Genomic DNA, 21,067 nt, shown 5'->3' with positions numbered 1-21,067 from the left:
CTGGCCAAACTGGCATTAGACGCACATTTTTTTAAACAAAAAATTACTTGCATATAATACAGCTTTAAATACACTACTGTAATCCAGTGCAACAAACCTCAAAGATTGTTCTTCATAAAGTTTAATAGCATGCATTTTAAAATAGATTATAACAGATAACCCAGCCATAATTCCTAACTAAAATGCTCAAAATTATTTTAAAAGAATCAAAAATTAAAGCATTGCCTGTGTTTTATTGCCACTGGAAATGTACACAAACATTCACACAACAGCTTTTCCACTTCTTTCATTTTTTTTTAAATGCTTCCGTTTTTATTGTCAGGATATTTGTTTCATGTAAAATATTTAATTACAATACAGTACAATGCATGTTCAATCTGCTGTCCACACACTTTTGTCATTAAATTCTAAGGCCGATCTGTCGCATCCGCATAACAGCCGGTGTGACAGCAAAATGGAAGTTGCTGACCTCTCCTAACATAAAACCAAAACATTAAATTATTAACTACTAAAATCAAGATTGTTGTATCTTCTACCAGTATGATCCAGCAGGGGGCACTAGAGGTTCTCATTATGCTTCAGTCAGCAGCTCCAGCACAGAGAATTCGGTCCCCAACAATGGGCTAAAAGAGTGAGTGCTTGAGTATTCCTTATGTGTGAGAGTGTGCGAGTGTGAGTGTATAAGGGCAGACGAAGAGACAGACAGACTGACAAACGTCATTCTGTCTTTGCTGGCAGTCACATAGCAGCTTTAAGTATTGGAGAGGCCAACAGATTTTCAAAGTGAGGGCTAAAGAGATTGGGTGGTATGGTGGATCCCCACCTCACTCCAAACCAGTCTCACTACATAGTGCAGCTGTTCAGTACCACATATTGAGAATGTTTGTTGCTTTTTTTTCTTTTTCATGTGAAGTATCACAGACTTGCAGCAAAGACTATCACCAATGGAACAAATATCTGTTTTTCATCAGATTTTTTCATGTTTTCACTTAAAGTTTATGCATTTAATTTTTTTTTTCTCCTTTTGTAAGTGGAGTATAATGTTGGCTGTATGATACGGTGAGAGTTGTTGTTACGTATACAGTTATTGTTCCTGTGGTGTCTCTATGGAAATGCTGCACTGCAAAGCGCCCATTGGGGTAAGAGGGCGCTTCAGCTCAGATCCACACCCGCCTCCCTAAGTACATTCTCCCTATCGGGCACTGCGAAGGGGGGTGGGGAGGGGGCATGGTATGACTCAATAGCGGTGGGTCTGGTGTGAGTACTGTGGAGGCTGCTGGGAGGTAGAGGAGTATCCCATGCTGCTTTGGGGCAATGATGTGCTTGGTCCTGGGTTCTGGTAGGCAGCATGTGGATTGGAGCGCTGGAACACAGAAGAAAAGCGACGGTCTTTGTTTTCAAATATATGCAGCAACAAGCACCCAAGACACGAATGCTTGCATGCTAATGGTTCTTAGTGTTCAAAATGGAAACTCTCAGGATCTCACTGCGTGTCTGCAGTGTGGAGGAAAATGGACTGAGAGGCTATCGCAACTAAAGAGGAACAAAATGAGATGCTAGAGAAAGGCATTGTGAATAGGCACTTCATCACTTATGTTGCTCTGGATAAAAGTATGTGCTAAATGAATAAATCTACATGGAAATATGCCTAAATTACAGATATCAGCTGCACATTGTTGTCTCTCATGCTCTCCAAGGCTGCATTTTTTTTATCAAAAATACATTAAAATAAAAAAACCACACTAATATTGTGAAATATAATTACAATTTAAAATATCTCTTCTTATTTTAAAATGTAATTTATTCCTGTGATGGCAAAGCTGATTTTTCAGCATCATTACTCCAGTCTTCAGTGTCACATGATCCTTCAGAAATCATTCTAATATGCTGATTTGCTGCTGAAGAAGATTAACATTAGATGTCAATAAAACAATGTGTCACTTGACTGCATTTATCTCAGGAAAGTTGTCCAGTGTTCATAGTTTGTTTGTTAAATACCTTATGTGCAACTGAGTTTTATACAAACATTTAAGTTTTCATTTGAGTGTAATTCTTATAGCTGAAAATAAATAGTAGCTAAATATAATATTTAGGGCTCTGTTGTTCATTTTAACCTCTAATATCATTGTAATGTACCAAATGAGAGGGTCCCTGTATAGTTTACTCAGCATTAGTTGGGAGAGATATGTGTGTGTGTGTGTGCACGTACACACACACTTATTAAACTGTCCTGTTTTAATAAAATAAGATAAAGGTTTTTCTTATCATGCGTTACCTGGTAATCTGAGGTCATGATCAGGCCACTTGAGGTAGTAGTGGGCGGAACCACTCTCACCTTCTTCAGAGGCGGGCCTTGTGCGTGGCTGTTGTCAGGGTTACCTGTGTGCCCCGCCCCATTGGTGTGGTTGTTCCCCTGCTGTTGCTGCTGCTGGTTTTTCTGCATGTGGGAGACAAAGAGAAAGAGAAAGAGAGTCAGGGGACATGATCAAATTCAAATGCATATTTTTTTAAATAGCTGTAATAAATATTAAAATGAACACAGATACACAACAAAGAGTCAAAAAAACGGAAAACACACATTTCTTACTTTATCTGCCTTGTCTTCCGGCTCCTCTTCCGTCAGGAATTCCCGTTTGGGATAAGGAATCTGGCATCCAGCAAAGACACTAAACAAAAAGATTTTAAGTTATGTAAGAAGAGCACATACATACATTAAACATACAGAAATCCAAATCAAAATTGCTCATGTCATAGACAGATGGCTGATTTTACGCTTCGCATCACTCACTCAGACGTGGGTAAAGGCTCCTCCAGGAAGTACGGGTCTTGCATGGCCTGCTCAGATGTGATTCTGCGGATTGGGTCCATAGTAAGCAGCTTTTGCAGCTGAGGGAGTGCAGGTGTTGAAATTTTAAACAAATTAAAAATAAACAAATAAGGGTGTTTACATGACAACGATGAACTAAAAACGACAAAGTTTTTCGCGTACAGACAACAACATTGTCAAAAACGATCCCCGTTGACAAAACTCATAAAAAGTTATCATGTCATTTAAATGACCCCTAATTAAAGTATATAAAATGACCATACAGTATGAGACCTGCAATTCTTTTCGCCCACTTACCAAGTGGAATGCTTTGCTGTCAGGTTTGACTTTATGTTTCTCCATATACTTTATAAGGCTGCAGTTAGTGTATCTACAGCAAGAGGGACAAACACCATCAAAATCAAACACTAGTAAATGAAACACCTTACTAATAACATTTTGAAGATGAAATCAAACTAACGTATTCCTCCTGAAGTCTTTCATCAACGTAGAGTGTTCCGGCATCTTCTTAATGTCCTCCCAGTCTTTGTCTGAGAGGAAAATTAGATTACGCACAAAGAAGCATTGTTAACCATCAACCTTAACTGAACTGTAACTGCAAATTTAAATATTTGAACAACAAAAATGACATGATTTTTTACTTCTATTTCTGTTTCTGCAAGAGAAAATGAGCTTTGATTCATTAAAAAGACCCGTTATGACCCCTGAATCGTCTAGATTTGAATGAAAAGTGGATGTTGCATACCTGCAGGAAAGCCCATGACATTAAAGATCCGGTCCAGCTGATCGTGATGGTAGGGATTACTGGTCTTGATGTCCTCCTGTCGACAGTGGAAGATCGGCTCTGAGGTCAAAAGCTCAGCGAAGATACAGCCAATCGCCCATATATCTGTAAAGTAGAGAGAAAGTCATCTAAAACACACTTTTTAAAATGAGCATTTGCAAGATGCTCATAAACTAGCATCTCACCGATGGCTTTGGTGTAATGTCTGGCTCCCAGCAGCAGCTCTGGTGCTCTGTACCAGAACGTAACAACTACAGGGTCCAGATCTGCTAAAGGCTTCAGTGGTGAGTTGAAGAGCCGTGCAAAACCCATATCAGCTGCACATGATGGAAGGAGGTTAAAAAATGCTTATGAGTGTGCATCAACACATTTAGATAAATACATCTCTCCTTTTTGTCAAAAGAGCTGATGTCATACCTATCTTCACACGTCCTCTTTCAGGACCTTCTCCCATTACCAATATGTTTGCAGGTTTCTGTGGTGAAAGAGTCAAAGGTCAGAGCTGTAACACTTCCTCTCTCATTTGAGTGTGGTAAGTGATGCTGTAACCAGGGTCCAAAATTAATTTGTTTGCAAATGGTAGGAATTTTGAAAACTTACCATGCATAATTCTTTATGGCCATGAAACGGTATTTTTCAATATTTTTATTAGGGTCAAGATTCCCTGCGTTTTTGTGACAACCATACCAAGTTTGGGTTGTGATGTTAAAACGGATGTGATTAGGTTTGGAACCAAAAACTGGTTCTTATTCAGAACATGATCCATTTAAAAATACTAAAACTAAATGAAGTTTGGTTTCATTAACACACCTTTTGCAATAATTGCTTTACATTTATTTATAATTCATCATTCATTATTATAGAAACAGTGTTATTTTAGTATTATTTATATATTGTTATAAGCATTTTTATTTTGAACAAGCCTTTATTTTCATATTTTCATTTTATCTTAAGTATTAGTAAGTTTGTTATGTGCTTTTGTAATGTTTCATGTGATTTTTTGTAAGGGATTTTATGGTATTTCATTTGTGATATTTTTCTCAGTAAAAAAGAACGTGTAATATTTCTATTTAGGTGAATATATTTTTTAGTTTAGTTTTAGTAATTTTAGTACATCTTAAACTTAGTTATTGCCAAAGCAACATTTCTAAAAAAATTTTTTTTAAGCTTTTCATTTAAAATTTAGATTTTATTTTAGTCTTTATTTTCATAATCTTAAGTTTTAGTAATTTTGCTATGTGCTTTCGTCATTTTAAATATATATATATATATATATATATATATATATATATATATAAAAATATTTTTATTTAGTTTTAATTTATTTTTTAGTTTTGTTTTAGTACGTCTTAAACTTATTTATTGTCAAAACAACATTTCTAAATTTCGAGTGTTTTAAGCTCATTTAATATTTATATTTTATTTTATTTCAGTTTTATTTCAATTGCCTTTTTTTTGTTTAAAAAAAAAAAGTCTTTTAAGTTCCGTCCTTGTATTTGTTTTGACAAGGAAATATTTGTAAACAATCTTACATAAATGCTGCCATTTCTAATTTGGGATTTCTAATAATCAGCCTAGTGTCAGAACATTCAACTCACACACAACTACTACTTTTAACCAAGATGACCACAAAAGAATGATAAACATGGCAAATGACCTGAACATTAACTATTCAAATGAACACACAGAGAACCTCACCAGGTCTCTGTGCAGGACCCAGTTGGCGTGCAAATAGTGGATGCCGTCCAGGATCTGGTAAAGCAACGACTTTACCATCCCACGGGGCAGCTGAAGAGGCTTCTTATTGGCCTTGGAGGCTCTGTGGAACTTGATGATGTGCTACAAAGACACATAGACCATCAACAAGATATGTACTGTATATAAACATTTCTCTGTGTGTGTGCATAATGCATATGAGTGCCTGATGGTGCGTTACCCAGAGGTCATGTTCAGCGTAGTCAAAGAGAAGCCACACTTTGCGGTCTGCATGTGACAGGAAAACCTTCTGCAGTGAGATCACATTAGGGTGCTTCAGTTCACGCAGCAGCTGCAGGGAGCAAACAAGAACGAACACACACAGTCAGGCACACATGCTGAGACCGACATCTACAGAGGCCCCACAGAAAGTAACCCAAAGTACACAAAAACACTTCAGCCTGAAGTATGCTTGTTAAAACCATAGTTTGGTCAAAAATAAAGATTCTGTCATCGTTTATTCATCCTCATGTTGTTCCAAACCTGTATGACCAAGGAACGCAAAAGGAGAAACTTTGAATAAAGTGCTTGTCGATCTTTTCCAGGCAATAGTGAATGGGGGCTTAAGGCATCATAAAAGTGGTCCATATGACCCATGTGCAATATTTCAAATCTTATGAAAACATATGTGCAAAAAAATTGTTTTCTAAAAGCTACAAATAATCTTCACCTTGACAGTTAATAGTTGAACTCAAGAAATGGATCAGTTGCAAACCAATTATTTAGTTTTGTGAACTGGATCACCTGATTCATTGATAAGAGCAGACACAAAAGAATGATTCGTTCATTTATCTGACAAAACTAGTTACAGTTACAGCACGTCAAGGAGAGATTCATTTTCAGCCTGTTTCTCACACAAAGTTGTCACATGATTTTAGCATATGATCATTTGTATGGACCACTTATATGATATTATAATGGTGTCTTTTTCATTATTTTGGAACTTGACAGCCCTTGTTCTTATTCACTTTCATTATATCGAAAACCATCGGGTTTAAAACAACATGAGAGTGAACCAATAATGACAGTTTTAATTTCTGAGTGAATTGTCCTTTACTGCATTGAGAAAATATGAGTACGCATTCTAACATCGAAAAAATACACATTACATCTCTAAAGAGCACTTATATTGCACTTACAAATTCATAGAGCTATTCACAAAATATTCACATGCTGCAAATGTATTTGTAGGAACATATTCCACCTAGATGGCATGAGCCATAGCGACTTGAAGAAGATCCTCTTGACAGGAACACATTTAAAGCTTGATGTACTTACTGCTATCTCTCTGCAGGCGGACATAGAGATCCCTGTGCCTTCAATCTGCTTCAGAGCATAATCTTTATCATCCTTCCTGCAAATAGACATACCAGCAATCGCAATTACTTTTCAGTGCATTAAATTTCCCTAAATCTTTACCGACAGATATTAAACCCCCATTTAGAGAAAAAAGAATACACTGGGAAAGACCATGGAGAAGTTAGCAAGATTTTAACTCTTTCAATATTAGCACACCCTTGTTAAGTCTCCTGGTGGCTAATGTGAGACATAGAAGGTAATGTTGAAAAAAAAAAAAAACAGCCAATAAAATCTCACAACACCCTGTCCAGTTTCTGGAGAACAAATTAGCTGTAAACCAGTCTGGAACAACCAGCTTCTATGGTGAACAAAAACATTTTTAAACACTTTGGACCTTCAAGTGAGACTCTGGCCGCCAGGCAGTCTGGACTTTAATAGCCCAGCTTTGAGTGTCTGACGCGTCTCACTTAAACACCGGCACTTCAGAACCAACTTAACTCATCAGCAGATCCATTCTTCCTCCGCCAACATAGTTTGCAACTGGTGTGAACAAAATATTGTTGTGCTTTGCACTAAATTAAATCTCTTGTGATAGCACTAAATGCAATAAAAAAAATTGGAGGAATGCTATTTTATATGCCTCAATATCACCAGTGATGTCCTTCAGACATTGTGTTATTCTCAGTCAGGTTTTCCTAGCAAAAAAACACCAGTAAAAGTAAATGTAGAATAGGCTTTTTAAGTCTTTTTTTCCATTTCTTGACGTTGCAGCTCTAATTTCTATTCAGTAAATGGAAAACTCTTTAAATCATGGATTTATTATTTCGTTCCAAGAGTAAACCATGGTTTCAATTCAACTGGAATTAGAAATTTAGTTCCATATGAAATAGTAGTTATAAATTAATCTTGGGCGGTATTACGGTAATATCGTATACCGCGGGGTCTTAAAATAGCAACGGTATCAGTTTCAATACCGTCATTACCGGCACTTATATATAAATATAATTTATTCAATGCCTAAAAATGCTTATGTAGTTGTCATCAAGTGACAGTGTGGAGGAGAAAGAGAGAGAGAGAGAGAGAGAGAAGGGAGAGGCGGTAAATACTGACGAGGCAATTTGTAAATGTTGCAATAAAAAAGGTGACCGCGAGAGATGGAGACACCTCTAACCTAATGTCGCATCTCCGAAACAACCACCCACTCACTGCTGCGAGGATGCATTTTGCCCCGAGTTCATTAAATAAGCGCATTAGTTTATATTTGTTAAAATATTATAATGTTTTGTTTTTTTACGTTGATAATGAAAACTGAACAGCACGAGTAAGATGGGATGCATCGGGAGTCAGACATTGACCACTTAATTAAGTTTCATTTTGTAAAAGGCCTTTCTTTAAAGTGAATTTCGTTTTGTATAAATTGTATCTTAATTTTAATAATTTTTTTATCAACCAATTGCCTGGATTTAATAAATAAGAATCAAATATAGCAGACAACATAATCAAGACATGATCGTGCGCTGGCGCGCCGCGGTCACTTGCATTGAAATCTCATCATAAATTAACCGAAACTCAGTGTATGTCTCACAGACATGACAGATAAGCCTATATCTAAATAAAGCTTGAAATTTATTAAACGAAAAAATTCAAAACGAAAAGAATTAGGCCACTCGCTGATTATGTAATCCATGATGTACATGTCTCTCTATGCGCCTTCATACGGAAATGGCGATCATCAAATTCATTAAACGAAACTATTCAAAACGAAAAGAAATAGGATAGCCTACTCTCTGATTATTTAATCCATGATGTGCATTTCTCTCTATCGTTCACTATGGAGATGGCGATTCGTCAATTTCTTTAAACGAAACAATTCAAAAGGAAAAGAAATATAGGCAGCATACTCTCTGATTAATCCATGATGTGCATTTCTCTCTATACGCGCGTTCACTACGGAGATATCAATCGTCAATTTCTTTAAACGAAACAATTCAAAACGAAAAGAAAAAGCCTAGCCTATAACTTCTGATTATGTAATCCATGATTTGCATTTCTCTCTATATATGCTAGGAGATGGCGATCGTCAACTTAATCTTTGCAGCACTGACAGAAAAGTTGTATTAATAAAAATCAATGGACGCGTGTCACCGGATTTACAAATGCATTTCTTGCTTGTTGCTTTCTAATTTAATTTAAATTAATTAATAAAATGAATACTTTAATTGTCATAATTAAAATAATTAAATATTATTAAGTGTCCCATTTTTGCTCATTTATAAACAGTATTTATATCTACACCCCCTCAGCACCTGGGTTAAAAAATTATTTGGCGCCACAATATTATAACGGCCCACGTATTAAAAATAGTCGATTCTAAATAGGGCTCCGGCTCATAATTACATTTAATGCCGTCAGCCGGGATCAGACACAACGTGCACGGGTTGGCCTTTATTTTATTTTTTTTTTGCCCGATCTGGTATTCAGTTTCTGAACGGTGTAGGCACAAGCCAACAGTTTGGTGACGCTGTCTGAGCCTTATGTCATAATTTTAATTAGTCGCGGTAATACCGTATACCCCGGTAAAATAGAGAGGAGGTTTGACGGTATCAAAATTTGGATACCGCCCAAGCCTATTATAAATTATTTTTATTTTTTTCCCTAAATTGTTTTCAGTTAGAATTTTTCTAGATTCTGTTGTAATAGTTTAAATGCTAATAATTAAAAAGAATATCTAATTTATAAAATATTACCAATTTAATAATTGTTATGCTATATGTATTTTGTGGTTTTAGAGATTCTGTGTTGTCTGTTTTAAGCTCTCTAGATTCTGTTTTATGATTTAGTACAAATTTATTACAAAAACAGTGGTAATTAAATAATTGATACAAATATAACAATTTAATTCATATTTTAAAATGTAATATTAGATTTGAACAATTCCTTTAATTTTTTTGGCAAACAAAGCACTGTACATCAGAGGTTTACAGTCTAAATTCAAACATGGGAAAAACATTGTGTGATATTCTTTAAAACCAATGTTTTTATAAACTGTATTACTTTGAGAAGTACATTCTACTGTACAACAATAACATATTTCTCATATTGTCAGTTTCTTCAAGACAAGTTAAATCAAATTCTTGGCCGGTTATAGTGTAGACTTTTGAGTATCTGATGATAATTGTATCAAATGAAATGGTGAAACGCTAGTGTAGTGACTCTGAGAGCAGCTCTGGAGATGAAGTTCATGCGTTCATGTCCTGAAAACACTACAAGTGTCACATCATGTAGCCTACCTCAGTATAGCAGACGAAATTCAGACAGATGCAGAAGAGTCTTTTCAGTGGTTTAATATCCACAGAGACTAATCCATATCTCGATTTGATTAAGTTCACATCACTGATTTATTCATGTATTTTCTGTGACACTACACGTTATGCAGTAAAATTCCATTTTTATTACTGGCATTTTTCGCATCATGAAAATTATTGGAATTAAATCAAGACTAGCATCGGTGTGATGCAGTCTGTTAGAAAGCATGATAAGTTACTTGACAAATTTTTGAAAACAAAAATAATAATATTATCTTAGAAAGGTTACACTTGTCATACTGTTATTTCCAGCTCTTTGATTATTGTGTTGGAACTTTAAAGAGAATCATTGGTCTTGCTTAGAATGAAGAGCACAGAAAAATCCTAGTGTTTTTTGTGTCAGGTGTGAGCTAGTTTTGCATAACCTATTCCTATCAGCAAGTTGGCAAAAACATTGAGAGCAAAAGAATTTCAACACCCTCCGGTTTTCCCTTTTCCCATCTGTCTTGCAAGGGTATATTCAATGCCTATCCTTTTCTGTAAGCAGGAATTAATTAATTGATTTATACATCACTACTCAAGTCTTATTTTACAGAATAAGAGGTGCTTTATTATATACACACTGGCCTTTTTGTCTTGGAAGGGCTTTGTTGACACAAACCAATATGAAGAAAGGATTGTCAACGCTGTAACCTTTCATAATCATTGACATCTGCTTCATTAAACTGTTAAAGACACCAAAGTCACTGACGCAACCTGTGCAAATGCAGAAATACTTCAATTGAGCAGCAAAAGAGAAGTAGAAACCCTGCAGACACCTGAAAGAGCTAACAAAAAAAGTTCAGTGAACCCTGATCTCCATAATAATATCTCAAAAGTGATGTCTATCAAATCAGCAATGGATTCAGGTGTCGACATGAAATTGAAAGACATATTTACACAGCTGAGGCGACAAATTACATCACAAGTATGAGGAAGGCTGGATACTCACTCTGTATGGGATTACATATTTCCGCAAAGAAACGATGGCAGAAAAAAAAGATGTTATGGGTGTTATGAATTATGAAATAAATGGAATTGCTTTAAATATAACATTATGAATATAGAAACATGATATTATAAATAAATAGTAAACTATTCAGTAGAATTCTCTGCCATGACAGAGTAAACAAGCTATGATGCTGCATTTTATTCACATAGAATGTGAAACAGAATCTGAGGCTCTTTTGATACTAGAGCTGCATGGTTTAGAGCTGATTTTATGCAACATTGTGTCTTTTGGATCAGCTGTATAAACATGCCGTTGGCAAAGTGTAGTTTTTATTGGAGGTAAATATACTTTTTCTCATCACTAAGGAAAAAGCAACACATGCTATTGCAAATCCAAATCTGCATCAAATGCACCTGCGCCCATCATAACTACATAAGCTCGTCAATCACAACAACACTCCTGCCTGCTGACGTACATTCACAATCCCCTCGAAATAAGCCTCCGCTGAAACTGTGAGCTTTGAATATCATACTCTCTTTGAAGACAAGACAGCTATCTCTCTAAAACACGGGGCCGAGTGCGGATAACACGGTCTGTTTTGGTTTCTGAGAGCAGAACGCGACGGGAGCGCAGGCCTCATATCGCTGCACAAGTCCATCCTGCAAACTCACCCATCTTTCCTCTTTGCTTTGTACACATGGCCATATGTCCCCCGTCCAACTTTACATCCCTCGTACTCAAAGAGATCCTCGACTCGTTCTCTTTCCCCGGTGAGCTTCACTTTGAAGTCATAGTCCATTTTCACCGTTATTCTGAGGATCCGGGCTGTGGCTTCCCTTTAAAGCGCCGCTGGGGAGGCAACTTACTTGAAGCCCCGTTTAGACAATTAGTTGCCTTCCCTCGCGTCGCTTTCAGCTCAACTAAAGAGTCCACATCTACCGCGCGCGATTACAGGGAGCTGAAACGACGTATGAACCACGTGTGATTTTGATCTGAGGAAAAGTGCAGAGTGTTATTGGACTACCAGTCGCTTTCTTTGATATTTCTGTGCAACTGCGCCGCTCAGCCGGTATCTCACCCGGGAGAGTTGAGGGTCCACGTACGGCAATGTCGCAAAACGTCGTGAATGTCGCTACCAACCACACACAGACGGCGAGGGCTTTGTGGCGCACCACGTGGATTTTAACTCTTTATTAAAGGGCGCCTTTGTTTTTCTGTTTTTCATGCGTACACTTTAGAATTAAGATAAAACACATAGATGAATGTTAATTAACAATATATAATTAACAACACTTATACAAAGTATATCTGGTTAAATTATACAAACAATAAATATTAGATAGAGCAATATAAGAGTATAATAAAACAAAATAACAAATATTATTTTAACTATCAATATTATATTTATTAACAATAATTTGCATTTACATTCATATAAAACACTGCACTATAAAGTTATTTTGTATGGTATATTTGCTGTTGTTCAGATAGATAAATATGTCAAAGATGTAAACCATTCTCCCACTGTTATTGTGATTTATTTTTTAAAACCTTTGATAACAAACTGCATTATCATATACATATATATATGTATATATAATATATATATATATATATATATATATATATATATATATATATATATATATATACACACACACATATACATACATATATATATATATATATATATATATATATATATACACATATATGTATTATATACACCCATATGTATATATATATATATATATATATATATATATATATATATATATATATATATATAAAAACTTTACAGGAGGATTAGTCAATGTACTGTATATTGCATTGATTCTAATTTTAGAGAATATTTTTGGGATATTCCTTTTTTTCAGCTACTTTAAGGATTGAATTAAAATTTTCAACCATTTTTTTTCCTAAACAAATGGTATTATTATAGTTATTATTATAGTGTTATGGCTGTATTATTGTGGGAACTGGTTTTGCGCGCATGGTAGTTGTCCGGGCAGTTGTTTGTGTAGCTCCGTTGGTCCCATCTTGACTACATTGTAATCAGAGCGGAGAGGAAAGAGAACTCGTCCATATTACAGCTGCTGTTTCAGGTACTTACACATATATTACTAGCTTCGTTTTTTTATTTTATTCTCATTCTGGAAAGTGTTACTATATGACATATTTTGTTACATTCTTGCGTCATTGACATTTTTCCTTATGTTGTCAAAATAATGATCTAAACCTTTCATTGGCCCACAGTTAGCCTGTCAGCAATCTGTCGACACCATCAAAGGTGTTGCGCATTTAAAATGACAGCTCGCTCTGCCGCATGATTTGCGTTTGCCCGATGACGGACGATGGTGACAGTTCAATGATAAAATTCGGATATGAATTTCACCCTGTGTAGAGTGCTAGCCTAGGCTTTTTATTGTCTCTGGGATAGGTTGCTAGCTGACATGGAGCCCGACTTTTTCTTTGTCATGTCCCTCCTCTGAGCGATGCTGAGTGGGCAGTCTGGCTGTCAGTCATCGCTTTTCGTACGCTGATTGGTTGTGAGGCTGACAGCGTCAGTTTTGGTGCTTGGCTTGTTCTGCGGTGTTGTCTGTGGCCTACTGTATTATTACAGAGCAGCAAGATTGTTTGAAATTACTGGGATGTTATTCATATGAATTGATTTGACACTGTTGTCAACGTCACGTGGCCCTCGGTGTGTTTTCAACATGTGTCAGAGCTGTTTTGCTTCCACAGAAAGGATTTATACGGATTGCCTTTCTGAGGCGTTCATTTTGTCGTGCTGACTCTTAATGGTGGCTGTTTTAGACAGAGAAGTTTATGTCTCAGGTTCTCTTTATATAAATCTAGCGATATTTTGAAAATACATTTTCTTGCTGTTTCAGTATCATGGAATTTTATATGGAGCTAGCTTCTACATTATTATTGACCACGATTTCATTAGGGTAAACTGATAATTAGCAGGGTCTATAATGATGCATTTATATTGCTGTCTTTTTATTTTTTATTGAAGATGAGTAGTTGACATGAGACACTTTAAGTGATATGCCTATCTATATTCATAATACTATTCTCTATCGAAATCAGCTTTTTGCTAATTTGCTTGTTTGTTTAGAATCATTATGCATGGAGCTTAAATGGATTTATATTGAGACACTACATGGCATTGTACACTTAAAAAATAGATTAATCAAATGTGATTAAAACGGAAACACTTAAATAAATGGTGACCAGTTAAAGGACCAAAGATTTTACACTTTTCCTTATAAACATAGATATTAATGTTAATAATAAAGTCCATGAACAGGTTATGCATAATCTACTTTATATTAGGTTGACATTTATAAAAACATTTTTGCAAATGTAAACTACACCGTGGAACTACGAAGAGATAAAGCCATAACCAGGCAGAATAAGTATCTATTTAAGAGTAATTGTGATTCCTTTTTTTTGTCATTGCCATATCTGTGAGCAGCGGTTTCTGTGGTGATGGACCCTCCCGGCGGCCGAGACGAACGTCATCGTCAAGCGGAGCGGCTTCGGCGGGAGGAGGCATACTATCACTTCATTAATGAACTGAGTGAGGAGGAGTACAGACTAATGAGAGACAGCAATCTTCTGGGTACACCTGGTAAGAACACACCAAATCCGGCCGTATGAAAGATGCGCAACTTGTTTATGGCACATAGTCCAATAAACATGTCTTATATTCAGTGATTTGTCTTTGTTGCATTGTTATATTTAGATTTAAACATTTTATTTATGTACAAAGTTTCTTACCCTTACCCTGAAAAATAAAAATTCAAAGCATGAGGAAATTCCTAAACTTAGCCCTTTACTCAGATGAACAATAGATATGAAACTTCAATAAGGTGTGTCTTTGTTTGGTTACAGGTGAAGTCACAGCAGAGGAGCTGAGGCAGCGTCTGGATGGTGCGAAGGAGCGAGTGTCATCTCAGCCACGCCCTGAACCCCGCCCACAGAGCAGTGAGGCCGAGGGCAGTAGCGGTGAGGACGCGGAATAATGCTTTTGAATTCTGTTGCTCAGCTGTACTAATCATTTTAATTTGAATAATCAGCTTTTTTTGTTTAAAAGAAATGCCTCAAAGGCAGAGTCACAATGCAAATTACAAAACAATTCAGGATACATCTGCATTTTTAGCAACAGTGTAGGGGCACAAATCTTTGGGTTGTGAAGATATATAGCATTATACAGCCATACTAAAACATTTGATCTAACCCACCAATAGAAATAGAATGAAGCCGGCATAAATGTAACGTCAGACAGAGTTAACATAAACTGTTGTTGTCAGTCCACGATTGTGATTCTTGTGTAAATATACATTAAAAGTTTTTTGTTTTCTTTTTTGTTTACCATTTGTTTTGATCAAAAATACTTTTTAAACAGTTATATTGTAAAATATTATTACAATTTACAAGAACTGTTTTTCTATTTTACAATATTTTTTATTCCTGATGGCAACGCTGAATCTGCCATTACTTCATTCTTCAGTGTCACATTATCATTCAGAAATCATTCTAACATGCTGATTTGATGCTCAAGAAACATTTATTATTATTAAGTTTAACTGCTTAATATTTTTATAGAAACTTAAACAATATTTATTTGATGTAAAAAATATCTGTATCATTATAACTGTCACTTTTAAACAATTTCATGCATCCTTGCCAAACAAACTTATTAATTTATAATAAAAAAAAACTTATATATTTTTTTTGTCCTTGGCTGTAAAAATTTTACAACACTTATTTGTAATGTTTTGTTCTCTGAATGCTTTTTAATAATCAGAATTAATCAGAATTAAAATGTAGATTTTTTTTTATTGATTCGGAATTGTGATACATCTGTGAATTTTAAAATATCAAGGAATCAAATTAGGTTTTGCAAGTAAAAACAAACCGAATTAATGTGAAATGTTTTATTAATTACCCTTTTATTCATCAATATTGATATGACATTTATAATATAATCTTTCTTTTCCAGGTCCAGTCGAGCCAGGTGCTGAGACGTCTAATGGAGACTCTCTGCTAGAGTGGTTGAACACATTTCGGCGGACAGGAAATGCCACACGTAGCGGGCAGAGTGGAAACCAAACTTGGCGGGCCGTCAGCCGCACCAACCCCAACAGCGGCGAGTTCCGCTTCAGTCTTGAGATCAACATCAACCACGAGCAACCCGAGCCTGGAGAACACAGCGACACCCCTGACCCGACTGAACTCCCTATGCCGCCGCCTCCTCCCCCTCCCCCTCCTCCTCCTCCCCCTCCCCCAGTGTCATCTGCCTCTGCACCCACGACCCCTTACAACCCCTCAAGGTCTGCACCTTACTCACTTCAAAACCCCACGCCGTACTCTATGGCCAGGCCCACCCTGGGAAGGAGGGCTGCGGTGCGCCGCACTCGCAGTAGCACGGCTCCGTCTGTAACGCCGCCTCTGACCTCACAGGCTCCTCCCACAGTTTTGAGGAGGAACTTGCCTTCTTTGCCAAGCTCTCCGCCTCCACAGGCCCCACTCGCTTTTCAGTCAGAAGAGCAGGATGATAGTACCGTAAGGGGTCAAATACAGGTCACAACCTCCTCGGATAACACAGAGGAGGGGCAGAATGGAAATGAAGGCCTGGACTGCCCCACCTCTTTGCCTCAGACCAGCCCCCAGGTGGCACCAGCTCCCCGTGAGACACGAAACAGCAGGACTCGTTCACGTGGCCGCATGCGCCGGGCGGCTGGAGCAGGTGGGGCTTTGTCTCGCTCTTCGAGACGTAGCCGGTCCCCCCTGGACAGAAACCCAGCCTCCAGCGTTAGCCTTACCCATAGCAGCACCGCTGCCCCAGCGGAGTCCACTGGAAGTACGGCTGTTGCTATGGAGATGGGAGAGGCCGCCACAGAGCCGGCTGCTCCTACAGATCCTCCGGAGGCAGGTGAGGAAGAGGGGGAGACTCCTGTGTCAGGTGCTGGAGGTGTGCGTCGCCACCCCACAATCATGCTGGACCTCCAGGTTCGGCGCATCAGGCCAGGTGAGAACCGGGACAGAGACAGCATTGCCAGCCGCACTCGCTCTCGTGCTCGGGCCGCTGAGAACACGGTCACCTTCGAGAGCGACAGCGGCGGCTTCCGCCGTACCATCTCACGCTCGGAGCGCGCGGGAATCCGCACTTATGTCAGCACTATACGCATCCCGCTGCGCCGCATTTCCGAAACAGGCCTCGGCGAGCCCAGCTCCATGGCACTGCGATCTATCCTGCGTCAGATCATGACCGGCTTCGGTGAGCTTAGCTCCCTCATGGAGACGGAAGCGGACTCAGAAACTGCGGCACCCAACCAGGACTCCGCTCCTGCTGCCGGAGCCCAGGCATACCGCGTCGGTAACGCAGAGGGCGGTGCGGCCCACGACGGAGTGGAATCGGCACAAGAAGGTTTAGTGGAGGGTGAGGAGGAAGGACAAGTGCGCGTGAGCAGGACTGGGCCGGAGGGACGACCTAGCAGCAGGGACACTAACAATCTGGTGGAAAACGGCACATTGCCCATCCTAAGGCTGGCGCACTTTTTCCTTCTAAATGAAGACGAAGACGAGGAGCACCCACGGGGTCTCACCAAAGAACAGATCGACAATTTGGTCACACGCACTTACGGTCAGGTCAACATGGAGGGTGAGCAGGGTCGCGCTTGCAGCGTTTGCATCAACGAGTACGCTCAGGGCAACAAGCTGCGCCGCTTGCCCTGTGCCCACGAGTTCCACATCCACTGCATCGATCGCTGGCTATCCGAAAACAACACCTGTCCCATCTGCAGGCAGCCTATTCTGTCCAGCCATCAGGAATGATGTCAGGCTGTAGCTATCAATCAATGGACTGAACGAGTGACTTTTCTTCCACCTTCGGTGGAACCTGTACATAGTGCTTCAATGTTTTCATTCTCTGAGATCCATTTTATTCAAGCTAAAGGTAGAACCAAAAGCAGAAAAAGAATATAATGCAGAGATTTAACAAAGCTTTATTTTTTTAGACTCCTTTTTTTCATTTCTTCCTCTTCTTCCATTCTCCATTTGCTTTGTGGACATTAACAGACGGCGTGACTAACTCAAATGGAGTTAGGAATATTAGCTTCAGCTACAGGTGCATTCACGTTTACCAATGTTCAGCAAATTTTCATGGGCGAAATCCAATTTCGTGAGGGTGAAACTAAAAGATTGCTTATCGGATGTCTCAACCGATTCAACTTGGTCACACATTTACTACGTTGACCAACAGAAAGCTGCTTGGTTTGAAAGTGACTTCTGTGTGAGTGGTGCTTCATACATCTCTACACTATTTACAATGGACATTTTTTTGCCCATGAAATTTCGCTACATGTGATGTGACTGCACTATAATTCTGTCTCAAATTTTAAGTTTGGCGGCTTCAAAAAATGGATAAACCTCTCTTTAAGGACATGTAAATATATGAATGTCTGTGTTTTCGGTTTTAACAGTAAGACATATTGTAGAAAGAACCATATGCTGTTTCATTTGCATTTTCAAAAGGAACCTTTACTTTTAAGCGCTTGCTGAGAAATCCTCCGGTTTTGAAGCTCTATGAGTCCTCCATGTAAATGCTCCCTAATGTTGGGCAGTGTACTTTTAAATGCGTTTTCAATCAAAGCAGGTTTTTAGTGTGATTTTTTTTTTTTTAATGAGGTCGAAAATAATAATTATGGGATATGAATGATGCATCTGGTCATAGATGAATTTGTCACTGAAATTCCAATAGCTGCATCTGCATCTTTATATTACGGGAAATGGCAATGCACATCTCCATAAACACTACAGAACCCAATTTTTTAAGCGTGGTCATTATTTTCCCAATGGACTGAATATGCTTTGAGTGTCATTATATTTCTAATGAGAACAAGCCATTTGCATTTGAACAACAGTTTTGGAGAGCCGATCAGATTATATGATATTGTATGAGCTGGTAAGTGCATGCTTGATTTGTACCTGAGTATAAACCCTGTCAACACCATGCAGATAGTTCACAATATTTAAATGAAAGCTGTAATTGATTATCACTTGAAAGCACTTGTCAGCCGCTGCACTATTAAGGCAGTACATTCGAGCCTGTCACAGGCCAGACTTCGTCCAGGGTGATTCAATGGTACAAGGAGGCAATGAAAGATATTGAATGGTGGTTCAATATTATATTATAACATACCTGTGTTTTTGTTGTTTTCCTACTTTTACCCACACGTTTAGCTATTTCTATAGTTCTTATCATCACATGCTCCGTATTGCAGACACGTTGTGCCCTGTTTACCTTCCCTCAGTATTTAAGCATACAATGGTTTCACTTATGGCCTTGTCTGAAAGCCCTGTTTGCTCTGAGTCACCATTTTGTACCCTTCATGCAGTGTTGCTCGTTCCCCATGTGAGGCCGAGCGTGAAGTAGGACTTCTGAATGAAAGATCATGAATGTAGTGGTATCTTGCGTCTTTCCAAGGTACACTTTTCCTCAATGTACAATAGATGTCTCCTTATGTTTCAGGATCTCGATTAAAACAATGACAGAATCTGTTATTCGAAACCTGTCCTCGATGTTATTGTTTTCTTGTATACTAAAATATCCCTTTATTTTGTCTGTATGTTGTGAGGATGCGTGTTATATAAGAAGAGTGAATTGCAAGTATGTGTGTAGCAAATGTGTGTGTATATTGCTGAATGGAACAGAATGGTTTTTGAGCTGATGTGTAGCTGCGAGTGGGGGATCTTTGGCCATGAAGTTTAGATATTTAATGATGAAAAATGGACATCATTGCGCTATGACTATGTATTATGTTATAATGTGATGCTGAAACAGAAGAATATGTATTCTGTTACTATGTAATAAAATAAAACACATTCATTTTTTTCTTCTCTGCTCCCTAACAATGGAATGATAGACATCCTTTTTTTTTAAACAGTATATTTCCACTCAAAAGTTTGGGGTCACAAAGGTTTTTTTGTTTTTGTTTTAAGTAATATTCTTTTTCAGAAAAGAATGATTTCAATTGATCAAAAGTGACAGCAAAGACTTTCATAATGTTGCAAAAGATTTCTATTTCAAATTAATGCTGTTCTTTTGAGCTTTCTACTCTCAAAAAAAAAAAAAGTAATCCTGAAATATGTCACTGTTTCCACCAAAATATTAATCAGCTCCTGGTCTGTAAGTCTCATTCAATTACTGGGTATTTTATTTTTAAACAACAATTTTAATTTTCTTCAACAGTCTCGTTTATATTAATATTCAACTTTAGAGTATTTCATTTGGTTTACTTTTCTGATGAAAATCAGCTTTGCCATCTCAGGAATAAATTACATTTAGAATTATATTAAAATAGAAAACTACAACAGTTTTGTTTTTATTTTTTTCATCAAATAAAATCAGCCTTGGTGAGCATGAGACCTTTGAATGGTAATGTATATAAATAGATTTAAGGCAGAAATATATATTAAAACATACATAATTAAATATTAATCCATAAGACCACCTTTAAGCAATGGGGTGCCAAAGGTAAAAATGGATAATTATTAAATCAGGGTAAAGTAAACCAAATGAAATAGCCTACTATAAAGTTGAATATCAATATAAACGATAATTTACATATATTAGTAGCTGAATGAAACTGTTGAAGACCAGGACATATAAGGGCCCATTGGACAGCTTAAAGTGTTCAGGCGGGATCTGATGACGGAGCGCGCGCGGATTCGCCTGTGCATTTGCGACGGATCAGCAGGAGCGCGTGCCCGGCACAGTGCGCGCGGCTGAGGGTGACCCATCATCAGGAACTATGTTACTTCCATCAAACACCGCATCCCTGCGCCTCTGTCCCGCACTCCCCCGCTGAGGCGTGAGTATGCGTATGCCATCATCTTGCTCCCGCTGCTGGAAGTTCAACACATGCGTGCAGAATGTATTTCAACAGACGGTCAAAGAAGATCCACTGCGAGGGAGGTAAGCAGAATCTGCCGACATGGGCGACGTAAGTTATATTGGAACTGTTTACGCGTGTGTTTTCTTCGGTGCTATGTTGTTGTAGCCTACCATCGGATATTCGAATGTTACCTTA

At 37.9% G+C, this 21,067-nt stretch overlaps 3 protein-coding genes across 10 annotated transcripts in view; 2 read left to right on the top strand and 1 right to left on the bottom strand.

Annotated features, from left to right (window-relative positions):
• Positions 1 to 213: 213 nt before the first annotated feature.
• Positions 214 to 12,115, bottom strand: cdk8 (cyclin dependent kinase 8). 2 transcript variants are annotated; one of them, XM_077244678.1, is made up of 13 exons: positions 11,633 to 12,115; positions 6,645 to 6,720; positions 5,548 to 5,658; positions 5,310 to 5,450; positions 4,029 to 4,086; positions 3,797 to 3,928; positions 3,573 to 3,716; positions 3,288 to 3,357; positions 3,125 to 3,197; positions 2,789 to 2,886; positions 2,588 to 2,666; positions 2,276 to 2,437; positions 214 to 1,363 (listed from the first exon to the last, which is right to left on the bottom strand). In XM_077244678.1, exons 1-13 carry the CDS (start codon positions 11,758 to 11,760, stop codon positions 1,238 to 1,240), a joined length of 1,398 nt encoding a protein of 465 aa, XP_077100793.1. In that variant the 5' UTR covers positions 11,761 to 12,115; the 3' UTR covers positions 214 to 1,237. The 2 variants fall into 2 exon arrangements, with proteins under 2 accessions (XP_077100793.1, XP_077100792.1); XM_077244677.1 differs by having other exon boundaries at positions 2,579 to 2,666; positions 11,633 to 12,067.
• Positions 12,116 to 12,968: 853 nt separating this feature from the next.
• On the top strand, positions 12,969 to 19,886 carry rnf6 (ring finger protein (C3H2C3 type) 6). Of its 2 annotated transcripts, none has more exons than XM_077244675.1 (4): positions 12,969 to 13,066; positions 14,446 to 14,601; positions 14,865 to 14,978; positions 15,976 to 19,886. In XM_077244675.1, exons 2-4 carry the CDS (start codon positions 14,460 to 14,462, stop codon positions 17,808 to 17,810), a joined length of 2,091 nt encoding a protein of 696 aa, XP_077100790.1. In that variant the 5' UTR covers positions 12,969 to 13,066; positions 14,446 to 14,459; the 3' UTR covers positions 17,811 to 19,886. The 2 variants fall into 2 exon arrangements, with proteins under 2 accessions (XP_077100790.1, XP_077100791.1); XM_077244676.1 differs by lacking the exon at positions 12,969 to 13,066 and adding an exon at positions 13,537 to 13,665.
• An 825-nt stretch (positions 19,887 to 20,711) lies between these two features.
• atp8a2 (ATPase phospholipid transporting 8A2) overlaps positions 20,712 to 21,067 on the top strand; it is a 58,689-nt gene continuing 58,333 nt past the window's right edge. For 2 of the 6 annotated variants that reach the window (XM_077244674.1, XM_077244666.1), the window contains exon 1: positions 20,714 to 20,952. Coding sequence is in view for 4 of the 6 variants with exons in the window: in XM_077244666.1 (XP_077100781.1) it covers positions 20,910 to 20,952 (43 nt within the window). In the remaining 2 variants the exon portion in view is untranslated. Of the gene's footprint in view, positions 20,953 to 21,067 lie in introns of all 6 variants that reach the window. The other 4 variants (XM_077244665.1, XM_077244664.1, XM_077244668.1 and 1 more) reach the window with 3 other exon arrangements.

Source organism: Siphateles boraxobius, unplaced genomic scaffold, assembly GCF_051911475.1.
Source record: "Siphateles boraxobius isolate OS27281-9 unplaced genomic scaffold, OSU_SipBor_1 26, whole genome shotgun sequence".
Lineage (NCBI taxonomy): Eukaryota > Metazoa > Chordata > Actinopteri > Cypriniformes > Leuciscidae > Siphateles > Siphateles boraxobius.
The sequence above is the reverse complement of the archived record's forward strand: the minus strand, read 5'-3'. Positions and strand labels throughout refer to the sequence as shown.